Source organism: Perca fluviatilis, chromosome 6, assembly GCF_010015445.1.
Source record: "Perca fluviatilis chromosome 6, GENO_Pfluv_1.0, whole genome shotgun sequence".
Classification (NCBI taxonomy): Eukaryota; Metazoa; Chordata; class Actinopteri; order Perciformes; family Percidae; genus Perca; species Perca fluviatilis.
This window is the reverse complement of record NC_053117.1, coordinates 36,670,446-36,686,832: the sequence shown is the minus strand read 5'-3', so window position 1 is coordinate 36,686,832 and position 16,387 is coordinate 36,670,446. Positions and strand designations below refer to the sequence as shown.

The 16,387-nt window shown below is 40.3% G+C and overlaps 2 protein-coding genes across 2 annotated transcripts; one reads left to right on the top strand and one right to left on the bottom strand.

Annotated features, from left to right (window-relative positions):
• Nucleotides 1-896: 896 nt before the first annotated feature.
• Nucleotides 897-11,434, bottom strand: smn1 (survival of motor neuron 1, telomeric). The gene is made up of 8 exons (XM_039804391.1): nucleotides 11,292-11,434; nucleotides 10,705-10,776; nucleotides 10,500-10,619; nucleotides 9,260-9,451; nucleotides 6,628-6,807; nucleotides 5,014-5,088; nucleotides 2,871-2,978; nucleotides 897-1,179 (listed from the first exon to the last, which is right to left on the bottom strand). Exons 1-8 carry the CDS (start codon nucleotides 11,337-11,339, stop codon nucleotides 1,123-1,125), a joined length of 852 nt encoding a protein of 283 aa, XP_039660325.1. The 5' UTR covers nucleotides 11,340-11,434; the 3' UTR covers nucleotides 897-1,122.
• A 12-nt stretch (nucleotides 11,435-11,446) lies between these two features.
• LOC120561325 (heat shock protein family B (small) member 11) lies at nucleotides 11,447-14,598 on the top strand. Its single transcript, XM_039804392.1, has 5 exons — nucleotides 11,447-11,712; nucleotides 12,601-12,707; nucleotides 14,158-14,226; nucleotides 14,320-14,363; nucleotides 14,459-14,598. The coding sequence occupies exons 1-5, from the start codon at nucleotides 11,621-11,623 to the stop codon at nucleotides 14,549-14,551; spliced, it is 405 nt and encodes a 134-aa protein (XP_039660326.1). The 5' UTR covers nucleotides 11,447-11,620; the 3' UTR covers nucleotides 14,552-14,598.
• The last annotated feature ends 1,789 nt before the right edge of the window (nucleotides 14,599-16,387 follow it).

Below are 16,387 nucleotides of genomic sequence, written 5' to 3'. Positions count from 1 at the left end.
ACACACACACACAGGAAATATGGGAACTCTACAGTTACAGGCTCAGCAGAATGATTGTGGCTGTTCCCACTGTAATTACATGTGGTTTTCTATATTCTAAATATACACTCGGATACAAACTATTCCCCTACTTTGTTCTACATTATTAAACTTGTAACATTTCAGGATCAATTTTCAAGGCAAATCAGATAAGAAATAACGGATGTACAGCGCCAAAGTTATTACAAGCACACCATGAAAAATGACAAAACATTGGCGTCTACTTGATTCTGACCTGCACTGGCGATACTGTGCCATACTGTCTGCAGTTAAAACCTCACCTACTATCACTCTGAAACATGCACCCATCTGATATGAAAAACATTATGATGGATGCGATTCTATATTGGTTGGTGGATGAGGGAACACCTCAGGGAAAACAGAGAGCTCGAACGAAACACATATACTGGAACGAGTCTCTGAATTAACTGTGTGGAGAGCACCAGAGGGACTTAAAGCAGGACTGACGTCTGGCTGGCAATCACATTCTTGGCATGCCAAGAGACACAAGCGTACAGCAGAAACAAAATGAGAAGTGTAGAGTGTTTGGCAGTGGTTCTGTACAGGTTTAAACTCCAAACTATTACGTATTCATGCCATATTTTCCTATGACGTGAATACATTATACTAGTCTGACTTCTGCTGGACATTACTTGCCATTACAACCACACATCATTTAGTCTGTCACTACACATTTGGATAACAATTCCCCCTTTTTGCTAAATAGTAAAATAAGGGAAAATATATTTATAAGAAGTAAAAAAGTGGATATAATTACACACATCTGCTGTAATAAACGTTGCTTTCACAACAGTGCGTCAATGCTACAGTGCAATAAGGACAAAATATGAAACGAGTTATCAACTGTGCTCTGATAGCCTTTATTTAATCTATTTACAAAGAATACAAAACTCTCCTCCTTGAGCTGTGATGAACGTTGTGTTCACAGCACGTACACTTCATAGAACATTTCATTGAAAGAAGAAAAACACACATCGGGCACAACATGGAGGGTGGCTGCTGCTGCTCCAGGTGACGCGACGCCCTGAGAAACTCAAACTATGAAATGTGCAGTTGATCATTTCATTTGTGGTGCAGTTTCGTCCAATTGGCGGCTTCTTTGCGTCCTTGTTTCAACCCCTGTAAAAAAAAAAAAAAATATGACGTTAACATACAGCTCCCATTTTAAAAAGATCAAGGACTACCACCTGTTATGCAGCTGGAGGCACGTGATGAAAAGGCTTTTCTAGCGGAGAAGCATAACCCACGAAAATGGAGTAACTTTAACCTTCATGTTGTCCTCAGATATTAGAAATATGAGACGTTGAAATAAGCAGCGAAAATGTCAGAAAAAAGTGACAAAACATTGGGGAAAAGTGACAAAACGTTGGGGAAAGCGTAAAACAATGTTGGAAAAAGTGAAAAATAAGTCAGAAAAAGTGACAAAAACGTTGGGGAAAAGCGACCAAAACATCTGGAAAAAGCTATAAAAATGCTGAGAAGGGTGGCTGGGTTAGCTCAGTTGGTAGAGCAGGCGCACATATATAGAGGTTTACTCCTCGACAGGTTCGTCTCCGACCTGCGGCCCTTTGCTGCATGTCCTTCCCTCTCGCTCTCTCCCCTTTCGTGTCTTCATCTGTCCTATGGAAATAAAGGCCTAAAAAATGCCCGAAAAATGTACACTACAGTTGTCAATCTTCCTCTATAATGCTATTCGAATTCCATTTGAGATTTTTTAAAATATTTGAATAACATTCGAATATTTAATGATCAATGGCAGCCTGTTAAATATGTTCTACACTACTCAGGCTTATGCATGGTCAATGCCACTACAAGCATGTGGTTGTTGTTACACGTTCTGTCCACCAGAGGGACTTCTAACATTAGACTGGCCTTGAGGCGACCTGCACGCAACTTTGTTTACATTCATTTTCCACCACGAGCACACAGCGACAAACACAAATCAACAGAGAACTCTAGATTTAAACATTATCTAACAAGTGAAGCGGCTCTGTTGTAAAGTCTAACGGTGCTCGGTTAGCACAATGACATCAGGTTAGGAAGCACGGCCGAAACCATTGTCATAAACTAGGTAAGTAAACGATGCTAACTGCATTAATAACCTTTTAACAACCTGTCATTACTATTTTAGTGATTTATAAGCAAGCTGTTTCCAGCAGATTGTCACGTTACTGAGAATACAGCTATGTATAATATGACGTGGAAGCTAACTCTGACAGCTGTAGGGGAGCGAACATAAACTTTAGCTTTCTTCATGAAGCACCCAGCTACGCTAACGTTACCTCCCGACGCAGTTAGGAAACCACAACGAGCTAACTATTGATAACATTAGTATTTTGGCTCGGTGGATGGCGATTTTAAAGTCACGTTAAAACTATTTCCCGTCCTCCTTACAGCCGGAGCCTGTCGCCCACCCATGTACTAACGTTACTCGCTACGTAACGTCAGCTCTGTGATGTTGTACTAATTGTCTACTCACAATGCCTTGTGTTTTTCACTCCTGCTGTTATTGTTCATACGGCGTGACATGAATCACACATGCGGGTAGTTCAAGGCGAGAAGAGGGAGATTAGCTAACATTAGCCAACATTTATAAAAAAAATAAGTCACATTCGAATAGTAATTTCAGCATTCGAATAGTATTGATTTTTTTACTATTCAAATTATATTCGAATTTCGGTATTCGTTCCAACAGCCCTAATGTTCACCCACTGCTCTTTACTGCAAAATGCCAGAGACTGAACCTGTAAATAAAAGCTGTGAATCCCTTTTATAGCCCATAATAAGTCAGGTAGCTCCTGTGCACATACCAAGTAATATCCTGTGTGATATCCACTCATGTACCAGGAGATGAGCACGCTGCCCAAAGCCTCGTCGTCCACCATGTCTGGGCTCATCGGTGGAGGTGGAGGGATCATCTGAGGGACAGAGAGGGTGTTTACAATGCAGATGCTGCAAGCTGACAGTGTTTGCTGTGCACCAATAACATTCTACATTGAAAGTTGTTCCTCAGTTTACCAGCTGGATGAGTAAATGGGTGCTTTCTTGCATGTAGACGGCAGACCCCATAGATATGGAAAATAATACAGCACGTGGAAGTAGGGTTGTGCAATTAGTAGAATTTGAGTCGCGCTCTCGATGATTATAAAAACAATGTAATTGAGAAAGTCAACTTATTTGTTATTATTTTGTCTTGCGTTGTAAATGACACGTGCACTTTCACCCCTCCCGGAGGCTAAACTCACTTAGCAAACATTTCAATATATCTTTTTTTTTTATTTATTTTAGGGGGAATTTAAAAAAGGGAAACATATTAAGGGAAATTTCACACTTTAAGGTGTTCTCACTGTTGATTTAACGGTTTCACTGTTTTTTTTAAAGGGTAACTACCGTTTTTTTCCCCAACCTGGACCCTATTTTCCTGTTTTTGTGTCTAAGTGACTGATGGGAACAACAATCTCTGACATTGGTCCAGTATTAAGAGAGATCGCTGCAGTTGGCAGCGGCGAAACAAGCTACAATGTAAGTTAATAGGGCAACTTTCCAGCTTGTATTTACCTTCACAAAAGTGCCTGTTTTGCCGCTGACAGACTCAGATTAATATTCTAAGTGTCTGACAACATTATGAAAAGGATCCCTTCAGAGATAGACCTTTAAAACCTCTTTGAGACCTTTCGGTTTAACCAGAAACAGCTCTGAAGTCGCTAGCGCTAAACCCACCAGACTCAATTTAAAAAAGCAATACTTTTAGCGTGTATAGAGCCAACATATTTTCACATGTAAATCTGTAAACTACCGGTATGTGTTTATTTCAATCAAAACAACAGCTGTGATGGTTGGAAAAGTGAAAAGACGACTCTTCATAGTTTTATTTGGTTTCTGTCGATTTTGAATGAAGTGTATTTTACGATGCTGAAATTAGTGTTTATTTACATGGAGTCTGGTGGGTTTAGCGAACGCTATTTTGCAGATGTTTTTATGTTTAAAAAAAGGATCTTACTCTAACAGAAAGGTCGACCTCCTTAGAAATCCCTAAGAAAGACACTTAGAATAATAATCTGAGCCTGTCAGTGGCAAAAAGAGCACTTTTGTTGACCTACATTGTAGCTTGTTTCGCCGCTGTCGACTGCAGCGATCTCGCTTAATACTGGACCGATGTCTTTTCAGTCTCCTGCCCTCTGGGGAGGAGATATAGAAGCCTCAGTGCCCACTCCACCAGACAAGCAAACAGCTTCATCCACCAGGCTGTCAGGAAAGCGAACTCTCTCCCCTCACTACCCACTCTCTCAGCCCCCCCACAAAAAAAAAACAAAAAAAAAACTCTGAAGTTGCTGCTGCTTCTTTTTCTACATAGCATCTTTTTGCACAAAAACTGTGGACTCTGAAGTTGCTGCTGTTGCATTTTTGCACATCTTTCTGCTCTACCACAACACATCATATAAAAAATGTTGCTGCTTGGGACATTCTTGTGTTTTTGTCTTGTGATCTTGTCTTGTGATATTGTTGCCGTTTATTGTTTTAGTGTTAGGAAAAATGTCCCTATCTATTGAGCACTTTTTTTTTTCACTCTTGTGGTAGGAATGTCTTGTCTTATCTGTTGTGCATTTTTCTTCTTCACCGTGGGATGGTGAGAAACAAACTTTCGATTCCTCTGCATGTCTAGTATATGTGAAGAAATTGACAATAAAGCTGACTTGACTTGAGATTGTTGTTCCCATCAATCACTTAGACACAAAAACATAGGAAAATACAGGTTGAACAAAAACCGTAGTTACCCTTTAAGTTCAATAAATGAGACATCTTTCCAGAAGTCAATGAGTAATCGTGTTCAATATTAAATGTAATTTTGATTATGATTTTTTCCATAATCGAGCAACCCTACGGATTGCTCAAATAAAACAGTATCTGCAGTCGCTTTTGCATCTCTAATTAGTGTACAGATAACCAACTCACTGGTGGACCAAATGGCATCATGGGAGGCCAGGAAGGAGGTACAGGCCCGTGACCACCAGATCGCTTGTTTCCCCCCTGGTAGAAAACACACACAAAAAAAATAAATAAAATGGTTGAAAAACTCTGTATTACCAAATAAACACACACTAATTTTTGCTTGAAAGCAAGGTAAACAACACTCTTCAGTGAACTCTACCCAACTTAAAATAATTGCATGATTAATAATAATTGCATTCAGTTCTTGTAATCTCATCAACGTCCATGTATTTTCTGTGCAACTTGATGAAACATTTCCGTTGCATATTAATTAGTAAACGCCGCAGAATGCAGGAAGAGTCATCAAACATGTGAAACCGTTTCACAGGAAGAGAACAGGCCGTGATTATAATGTAAAATACATACCTGCAAACTCAGAAGGGCGGAAAAAGGTGACACATCTCATACAGTCTGGTGTTAGAATCCTCTACAGTGAAATACAGACACACTGTAGCTAGCTGTCAGCATTTTAACCAGGTTTACTCCAGCTGCTAACTAATGGTAGGCTAACGTTGTTGTTGCTAAATGTTACAGTTGACTCTAACGTCCGTTTTCGGAGCGTCAGAGAGAAGCGCAGGCATTTAAGTGGCACCGAAATCCACGTTGCTATTCAGTCCGGTAGATAAGGCACGTATAAGTGCCGTATTAGCACCGGACCCCCCACCCCCAAATAAAAACTCTTCGGATCTACACGATTCACATGGATGACATTTTCCCATTGAAAACAGCGATTTTCGCCGAAAAGCAACTAGTTTGCAGGTATGAAAATACTTAAGATAACAAGAGATAAATGGACAATTAACACAGGGACACTGGGTTAACACTGGAAAAATAAATAATTGTTCCACTTCATGAGGCCTTTAAGATCAAATATATTTTTTAAAACCATATCGTACTATTCCTCTATTCTATGACTTTAAACAGTTACATCATAGACCTTTTAACATAAACGCCAGTTAAATTCATTGCAATCCAATACAATCTCCCAGCTATAAATGCCACCTCTGAGAGGTTGTTGTTTATATTTTAGTTTTAATGTTCACATCGTAAACACTTTATTGCTTACATTTCATTCTAGTATTAATTTTGCTGCAGCAAAGAGCTGACCTCACAGATTGTATAAAATCTTAATTGTTTTAATCTAAATTCTAACAGTTTCAATTTAAGCAATAATATGTGCATGAAAATAAGTCTATTGCTGACTAATGAGGAAAGGAGATAAGGGGCCCGATCTTGCACACAGCGCAGCGCATAGCCCGACGCAGTTGTCAAAAATATTACGGTGCAAATCTGACATCATAATAGCAATGAGCCAAGGTACAAACACTCCTGGCTTTTAAAGGGAATGGGAGAGGACACTCTGATTAGTTTATTGCATGTTACGCCCAAAACACACCTATGAATTAATGAAGACACTTAGTACAACCCTTTTGAACCATGCGCCCGGCGCACAGACCCTTTTTTCCACCATCAACTAGCAAAAGCGGATTTGGACACGCCCTAAACACACTTGTGCCAGGCGCTTCACGCCCTGCGCTTAGATCGTTAAAATAGGGCCCAAGGAGTCTTTGTTCTTACCGGTTTGAAAGCATGCATGGGAGGTGGGCCTGGAGGGAACCCGGGGAAACCAGGGGCACACATATGAGGAGGTTCTCTGTGGGCCTTGGACTTCTGGGCTTTACTGTGTGGCTGCTGTTTGTGCTGGCTTGGTGTGGTCGACCGGTCACTCTCCTCTGTTGACGATTCGGTCTCCTTTACCTTAAGCGCGGAGACAAATTGTTTTAGCTTCACACATAGGGGGATTTCTGAAATGCATTTGAATTTGTTTTTTTAAGCTATGAAAGAAAAAAAAAATAGTACAGGTAAAAACAGTAGATGAAAACAAATTTATCTATGGCCAAATAATTCACTTTTATTATTCACAATTAATCTCCTTTTACTCACATGCTGTTCAATTTGTTCATTTCTTATTTGTGATGTGCATATCTGCAGAGTGACCTGAGGGACAGCCCAACTGTGTCCACATTCAAAAGCAAGCTCAAAACCTTTTTATTCTATCAGGCATTTGTTTAATTACAGTGTGTGTGTGTGTGTGTGTGTGTGTGTGTGTGTGTGTGAAAGTAATTGTATGGTTGCACTGTCTTGCTTGTTTTTATTGTGTTGTGTATTATTTCCATTCCTGTTTTGTTTTAATGTATATGCGGTATTTTGCATTTTGGGTTTACATGTAATGAAAGGTGCTTTATGAATAAAATTGACTTTGACATCGAAAGACATAACCTTGCGTGAACCATAGACTGTAAAAATATGGTGTGAACTGTATCGGGGGAACGATGCTGCCTTTCCTTATTGAGTAAAGGTTGTAGGAATACTAACAGGTTTGAGTTGACTCGTTGCCAGAGGGATTGGTTTTCAATTAAAAAAGGACTCTCGCTCCGGTTCAAAGTGAAAGGCAAAATGTGAAGTTGGTGAGCCATCTCCAAATTTTAGGTGCATGTGTTAAAAAGGGGTAAATGTAAATGTTCAGTCTGGAAACAAGCCCTTTTCCTTTGATTCTAACTTGCCAGCACGGCGGCCCCGATGGGTAGCACCGTGGCCTCACAGCAAGAAGGTACCGGCTTGGTCCCAGGCCTGTCTGTGTGGAGTTAGCGTGTTCTCCCCGTGTCTGCGTGGTTTTTCTCCGGGTGCTCCGGTTTCCTAGTCTGGCTATCACCAGAACAAGCTCAATCTTTTAAGACTGAACATTAGTCTGGGGAGTCTGCTCTGTATTTTCTACTGCACAAGAGGCGCGATCAACGGGCATAGTTCAAATGACTCTGTACGCAATTGGATAGTCCTTCCACCAATCAGAACCAACGATCCGGTGGCCGGCTTGTTGAATGTAAACAAGAAGCTGCTTGGTCGCTTCTCTATCGTCATCGTGTTAAACCCGCCAATAGCGCGCCAGGGGGATAAGCCAGTTTGTGATTGGTTCCCACAAATTTGGAACGGAAGCGGGATAGATAAACGTACAGGTTTCCAGCCTGAGCTGCAGGGAGGAATCAAATCGCCGGCAGATGGGGCTGGGTTTATGTTCCCCTCCCTCTCTACCGAGCTGATGTGGGGTGAGCGTCTGGCGTTGTAAGACTGCCATGCATCACCCAGGTGGGCGCTACACATTGGTGGTGGTAGAAAGTAGTCCTCCCCCCCCGAGGCGCTTTCAGTGTCTATGATAAAGCCCTATATAAATGTAATAAATTATTAAAACCTGACTTTCACAGCAAGAAATTTTAGTCAAGTTATAGGGATGCACCAAATCCAGATTTTTGGGGTTTGGACAAATACCGAATCCAATGGTTAAGATTCTGCCGAATCCGAATACTGACTCCTACTCCCATCCTCAGTCCATTAACAGAGTAAACACATTAATGAAGTAAACAACGTCCACAGTCTCTAAAATAGTTAAATGTAACAACTTAATGTTGAATTCACACGCTCTTTTCACATGGTAGGAAGGTACATCGCTATCGCCAGATGAGTGACAATTTTGTTTGGCAAATTTTCGCTAACCAGTGTATGATGAAGGCATGTTGGGTGGGTGAAATTAGAAAGCTAACGTCAGCTAACGAGCAGCAGCCGGCCGTTCCGCTCCCACTGTAGGGAGACTCATTTGCCGAGAGAACAGCTGACAGCCCGGGAGAGGCACTGTATTGTTTAGGTCATTTATGTCCTCGCCACCACGAGACAAATCGGCATTGCAAATTGAACATGTAGCTGGACTTGAATCGCCTTCTTTTGACCGAAAGTACTGCCAAACAACACTTTTTCTGCTTACGAGGTCCATTTTCACTTTCAACAGCCTGCTGCATTGAACGCTCCACCTAGGTAAACACCTTCCCGTAACCAACGGCGGCGTCATTACGTCGACCAGCGCAGCGCCGTAGTGCAAGCATAGGGTTTGGTGGGAAAAAAATTCTAAGGTTCGGCAGAAACCCAACCCCGTCAAAAATCCCAATATTCGGCTGAATCCTGGTTTCGGTTTTACAATTTGATTAGGGAATAATACAAATACACCAACAAACAAAATGGACTCAAGAGATGTAATGTACACCACCATTGACCTGTTAAATAAGCAGGTAACAATGTAAAAAAATAAATACAAATCATAAAATACACAAAATATGCTGCATTTCATTTCATAAATAAAAATTATTTATTTACACTAATTTACCTTGATATTCGTTTCCTCGTCCCCCTCAGAAATCTCTGAAAGCAGGTCTTCAAGGTTCTGCTCCTCCTCGTTGCCGTATCCTGTAAAAACAACTACACAAGTGCCCTTCTTCTCGTCTATGGAGGAGATGGTGGCTGCATAGAGCTGGCCGTCCTCTGACCAGTACGCACTGCACGAGTCCCCAACCTGCCACTGTGACAACATAACAAAGTGTAACCGTACCGTTTTGATTGTCTCCTGGTCTGGAGTAAACCAAATCCAGAATTTAAAAAAGCAGGACCAAAAACATTAATTTAAATCACTGAAATGTGTTGTGAAACACAGAAACTAAACTGTTTAGACCCCCCCCAAAAAAACAAATACAACTCAGGGTTTTCCCTACCATTCTAAGACTTACAGTAGGTGCAGCACCCAAGCCATTTTCGGCACCACCTAAGCAATCAATGCGAGCACCAAAACTAACTAAATGACACTCAGAAATTCTCAGATCTAATGGTTGTAGTTTTGTCCCCAGTGGACTTCTTTAGAAAGAATGGTCTTTAAGCTTTTTGAGTGTTATTTATATATGATCTGCTCTAGCTTTTTTTAATCCATGTTTTAGATGCAGACATGGTAATAATAATGGTCAAAAAATTTCAACCTGCAACTTTTTGTTTTTCTGGGTAAAAATTTTAAACTAAAAATTGGTCGACACTTTTTCTGACTTTTTTTCCCCACTTTTTTTTTTCTTTTACATTTTGTCCATTTTTTTCAATGTTCTTGTATCGTTTTTTTTCCCCTCAAGATGCTATAAAATTGAACAAAACACCCAAATTCAATGAAAGTAGTGAAGTGATCATTTATTTTACAGAACCATCCACTTTATTTTTTTTTCCAATGTGGACCCACATTTTCTGATATACAAACTTTTTGAAAACGGATCGAATTTGACCCGAGGACAGGGCGGCCTCTAGCTCCCCCAGTAAGAGCGTGCGCCCCATGTAGGCTGAGTCCTTTGCAGCGGCGTGGGTTCGAATCCGACCTGCTGCTCTTCGCTGCGCGTCATCCCCTCTCTCTCTCCCCCTTTCCTGTCTATCCACTGTCACTATCTAATACAAGGGAAAAGCCCCAAAAAATAATCTTTAAAAAATTTGACCCGAGGACAAGTTAAGGGACGGTTAAGGGAGGACACCTAAACCCTTCTCCAAACAAGTCTTCCACAGACCTGTGTTATCTGTGTTCTTTCATTCCAGTTACTCACCTCTTTATCTGGTGGGGCATTGGTTCTTTTCCTGCTCTGGTTCTTTTTGTTGTTCTTGCGTTTTTTTCCAGGTTGGTTTTTCTTGGAGGCTTCCGGCTCATCTTCACCCTTAAGGGCAGTCTGGCACACAAAGCAAGAGCAGAGAAATGAGTTGCAAAACGTTTAACGTGCACACACTCTGTACACTGCAAAGCACCTATTTTACCTTGAAGGTTGCAACTGCCTTGTCATATGCCTTTATCAATGCTGTGTCATCCCATATATCCGAATCATCACTCTGGAAAAAGAGAACAGATTTAGAACTTCTGCAAATGAAAAGATTAATATGTTCAATGCAAAACAAGACAGAATGTGCAAACGGACTGTAGAGTCTTGCTCTTGATACCCTCCGGCCAATGTTTACAATGCCGCTAATTTTTGCAGTTGACCTGACATCTGACCTGTCAACCTTTGCCTCCTGCACTGTGGAAAGGATGCTACTGTGGAAAGGATGCTACAGTAAGAACAACATCTTTTGAGCAGCTAAGGCTAACTCACGTAATGTCTGTCCACTACAGTGCAACGTTGTCACACTAAGGCAATATCTCAGCTAATGCAACACGTCAGGTACATCATACATTTTGTGGTTTCCGCTATTCTGTTGCTTTTTTTTTTTTGCCCAACTTAGCCCAACTTAACTCAGCGCTGGTTTGTAGCTTAGCTTCCTAGCTCACCAACTGAACCAAATCTATAGCAGCCTACAAAAGTTCACACGTGTTGTCATATTATGCTCACAGGAGCATCGTAACTAACCTGTCCACTTCCACGTGAAAACAACACGTCTTTACATCCATTCGCCATGTGAAGATGTTTATTTGACTGCTCGCTGCTGCTAACAGACTGCTAATTGCTAAACAACTATCGAGCAACGTGCGTCGAAAAATGGTGACGCAATGTTGACGTATATATCTTGCGACGCAGCGCCAGTGGTTGGCTTGGTAACGACAGTAGCTAGATTAGCGCTTCTCCAAACCCCCGTAAACGAAACAGATTGTTGCGTATTATTGTCGAAACTACTGTTATTTTTTCCCTCAACCAGACAGCACCGGACATCATAGTCTTTGCTGTTTCAGTCACTGGACATGATTGATTCCTCGCTAAGTTCTTTGGGTGCAAAAGTTGTCGTCGCATCGTCCGGCGATGAGAATCACCCACCAGAAAACATCACTGACGGGTGAGTGTTAAGTGCTAGCTAGCACTTAGCTAACTTAGCTTAAAAAGTGCTAGCTAGCACTTAGCTACAGGGTTAGTTATAGAGAATCTTTGGTGGCATTAGCATAGTTGTTTATGAAATCGTGCCATGGTTTTTTTCGCCACATGAAAGTTAATGTAAGGTGTTCACTTTATTCAAACCCACTGAATGTAGTATGCAATAAATACCAGAGGGCATCTTCCTGCAACATAACATGGGATAACTGCATATAATATTTCAACAAATTCTGTGTCAATACAAAAGCATGTGAAGTATTGCTGTTTACAATCCTCATAGAGCTGTTTGTTTGCATGTGTTTGTATGTCTGTAATGTTACGTGTGTGTGTGTGTCACGTTATATGTATATATATATATATATATATATATATATATATATACACACACACACCTTACTCATCCGTCTATCTGTGTTTATATACTGTCTAGTGTACATAAGGGTGTTTATTGTGTAAATATGTTTGTTTTATTACTTTTATTATTATAACTAATTCTATTTTTTCTATTTCTTATACTTTATGTATATTGTTTCTCCTATGTCTACTTAATGTGTGTTTGTGTTATTCTGATGTGTGTACATTTTGTCCTTTTGAGCGGCTGTTGCACAGGAATTTCCCCAGTGTGGGATTAATAAAGTCTATCTTATCTTTTGTATACAAACTTAAACTGTAGGCTACGTAGCTTAAATGTTCATGTTTACCTTGTTCAGCTTCTCTGTCCTTGTTTTTAGTCGTATGTCTAATTGACACTAATTCAATAATTCCCACTAATTCTGTGTGTGTACTTTTGAGTGACAAAAGCCGGAGTCAAATTCCTTGTATGTGTTCACAATTGCTGTTTTCTTCCACCCAGGAACACTAATACGTTTTGGATGTCCACCGGGATGTTTCCTCAGGAGTTCATCATTCGCTTTGCTGAACCCACGACGATTTCTGCTGTGACAGTGGACAGTTATAATGGTATGGAGGCTGTGCTAGTGTCACACATACAGGGTTCATAATTAGCACCATCCACCAGCCAATGTTGAAATTTTACCAGCCACCCAATAGATTAAGATTGTGTTGTTTTGGCTTGTTTGGCTGTGTTGTTTTACCTGCTCACAATGACAATGCTAACATGCTGCAGCTGCAGGTGGGCTGTTTATAACATGTTCACCATCTTAGTTTTTTTATTTTTATTTTTTAAAGATTTTTTTGGGCATTCCTGCCTTTATTCGATAGGAAAGCTGAGATGAGAGAGGGGGGGGATGCAGGAAAACCATCACAGGTCAGATTCGAACCCTGGACCTTCTGCATCGAGGATTAACCTTGTGTTGACTTGTGTTTTCAATTTGTGTTTTATATCAGAAAATATGGGACGTAGAAATAAACACTGAAAATGTGTAGAAGAAAAATTTTACAATTTAAAACGTTGGAAAAAACAAAAACAAACTGTGAAAAAAAGGCGTCGAAAAAAAAAGAAAAGGTTTTTAAGGTTGACGGGAAGACAACACAAGGATTAAACCTCTACATGTGCGCCCACTCTACCGACTGAGCTAATCGGCCACCACCATCTCAGTTTAGCATGTTGGGATGTAAACACTTGCTAATAAGCAGTAACCAAAAAGTACAGCCGATGCTGATGTGAATGTCATTAGATTTGCTTACTACCAGCACTGTGAGGCTGGCTTTGAGCTAAAAAGCTTACATCCGCACGCTAACATGCTCATAATGACAATGCTAACATGCTGCAGCTGCAGGTATGGAGCTTTTAACATGTTCACCGTCTTGGTTTAGCATGTTGGCAGTAAACACAAAGTACAGCTGAGGCTGATGTGAACGTCATTAGATTTGCTGATATTTGGTCATAAACCAAAGTGTTTAGGTAATTTTGACCTGAAGGTGGCACTAGATGGAAATGGTATACCAAAGTGATAAGTGACAGTTTATCCTGAGGGTGGCTTGAATGTGTGTAGCAAATGTCATGGCAATCCACGCAACAGTTGTTGAGATATTTTTCATTCAAAACCACAAATGCCAATCTCATGGTGGTGCTAGAAGAAAAGTAAGAAAGGGATCACCAAAGTCATTAGGATACATCGTTTGGAAAACCATGCATGTCTGTAGAAAATGTCATGGCGATCCATCCAATAGTTGTTGATATTTCATTCTGGAATGAAGTGGTAGACCGTGCACGGAGCCATGCTGCTAGTAGAGCAGTGTCATTTTACCACATTAAACGTACACATTGCCAAAATAAATGCGTTCCTAGGCTGAAGTGACACACCAAAATGTTCACAGTTTGTTGAATGTTCTCGCAAAAGCTGAGAATATATATTCTTCAAAAAAAAATGATATACCTAGTTTGTGTTTTTTCAGTGTTTGGTTCTGTTTAAAACATTTAAAGATTTCTGTTTTTTTTCTTTTGCAGTCAAGCATCTAAAGATAGAAAAGAACACCTCGCAAAATGCTTCTCAATTTGAGTCCATCACGGAGAAAGGTAAGAGGACCATCCATCTCAAGTATCTGTTTGCACATTTGGTTTGAACCCCAAAGAATTGAAATTGGGATTAACAAACTGATTGTTTTATAGAATTTGAACGTACAGAGGGACATCTTCAGTCAAATGCTATTTCGGTGAGTGGAAATAAAAATAATGATCGTGTAAAACATTTGAATGCAAAGAACTAAGAGATAAAACAGCAGCTTGTCTTTTATGTTTCCTTTTTCAGCTAAATGGAAGCAGTGCAACCCACCTTCGTTTCATCATCACCTCAGGATATGATCACTTTGTCTCAGTGCACAGAGTCGGTGTACAAAATTGACACAATTGGTTGTTGTGAATTAAAGCCTTGTGATGTATTTTTGTACATATATGGCTTTGTGGCATTATTTGACCACTGTAAACACGAGTAGATCTCATTATATATATATATATATATATATATATATATATACAGTGCCTTGCAAAGTATTCGGCCCCTTGAACGTTTCAGCCTTTTGCCACATTTCAGGCCTCAAACATAAAGATATAAAACTGTAATTTTTGTGAAGAATCAACAACAAGTGGGTCCCAATTATGAAGTGGAACGAAATTCATTGGCTATTTCAAACTTTTTAACAAATAAAAACTGAAAAAGTGGGCGGCAAAATTATTCAGCCCCTTTACTTTCAGTGCAGCAAACTCTCTCCAGAAGTTCAGTGAGGATCTCTGAATGATCCAATGTTGACCTAAATGACTAATGATGATAAATAGAATCCAGCTGTGTGTAATCAAGTCTCCGTATAAATGCACCTGCTCTGTGATAGTCTCAGAGGTCCGTGTAAAGCGCAGAGAGCATCATGAAGAACAAGGAACACACCAGGCAGGTCCGAGATACTGTTGTGGAGAAGTTTAAAGCCGGATTTGGATACAAAAAGATTTCCCAAGCTTTAAACATCCCAAGGAGCACTGTGCAAGCGATAATATTGAAATGGAAGGAGTATCAGACCACTACAAATCCGAAGACCCGGGCCGTCCCTCTAAACTTTCAGCTCATACAATGAGAAGACTGATCAGAGATGCAGCCAAGAGGCCCATGATCACTCTGGATGAACTGCACAGATCTACAGCTGAGGTGGGAGACTCTGTCCATAGGACAACAATCAGTCGTATACTGCACAAATCTGGCCTTTATGGAAGAGTGGCAAGAAGAAAGCCATTTCTTAAAGATATCCATAAAAGTGTCGCTTTAAAGTTTGCCAAAAGCCACCTGGGAGACACACCAAACATGTGGAAGAAGGTGCTGTGGTCAGATGAAACCAAAATCGAACTTTTGGCAACAATGCAAAACGTTATGTTTGGCGTAAACGCAACACAGCTCATCACCCTGAACACACCATCCCCACTGTCAAACATGGTGGTGGCAGCATCATGGTTTGGGCCTGCTTTTCTTCAGCAGGGACAGGGAAGATGGTTAAAATTGATGGGAAGATGGATGGAGCCAAATACAGGACCATTCTGGAAGAAAACCTGATGGAGTCTGCAAAAGACCTGAGACTGGGACGGAGATTTGTCTTCCAACAAGACAATGATCCAAAACATAAAGCAAAATCTACAATGGAATGGTTCACAAATAAACATATCCAGGTGTTAGAATGGCCAAGTCAAAGTCCAGACCTGAATCCAATCGAGAATCTGTGGAAAGAACTGAAAACTGCTGTTCACAAACGCTCTCCATCCAACCTCACTGAGCTCGAGCTGTTTTGCAAGGAGGAATGGGCAAAAATGTCAGTCTCTCGATGTGCAAAACTGATAGAGACATACCCACGCGCAACTTACAGCTGTAATCGTAGCAAAAGGTGGCGCTACAAAGTATTAACTAAGGGGGGCTGAATAATTTTGCACCCAATATTTCAGTTTTTATTTGTTTAAAAGGTTTGAAATATCCAATACATTTCGTTCCACTTCATGATTGTGTCCCACTTGTTGTTGATTCTTCACAAAAAATTACAGTTTTATATCTTTAGGTTTGAGGCCTGAAATGTGGCAAAAGGTCGAAAAGTTCAAGGGGCGCGAATACTTTTAAGAGGCACTGTATATATATATATATATATATATATATATATATATATATATATATATATATATATATAATATATATATATATATGTGTATGTAT

Coding starts and splice junctions, on each gene's coding strand:
- LOC120561325 (XM_039804392.1), top strand. CDS start 11,621: ATGATTGATTCCTCGCTAAGTTCTTTGGGTGCAAAAGTTGTCGTCGCA. Junction 12,708..14,157: donor GACAGTGGACAGTTATAATG/GTATGGAGGCTG, acceptor TTTCTTTTGCAG/TCAAGCATCTAAAGATAGAA. Junction 14,227..14,319: donor TGAGTCCATCACGGAGAAAG/GTAAGAGGACCA, acceptor ATTGTTTTATAG/AATTTGAACGTACAGAGGGA.
- smn1 (XM_039804391.1), bottom strand. CDS start 11,339: ATGGCGAATGGATGTAAAGACGTGTTGTTTTCACGTGGAAGTGGACAG. Junction 10,777..11,291: donor TTTCACGTGGAAGTGGACAG/GTTAGTTACGAT, acceptor CTCTTTTTCCAG/AGTGATGATTCGGATATATG. Junction 2,979..5,013: donor TGATGCCATTTGGTCCACCA/GTGAGTTGGTTA, acceptor TCTGTCCCTCAG/ATGATCCCTCCACCTCCACC.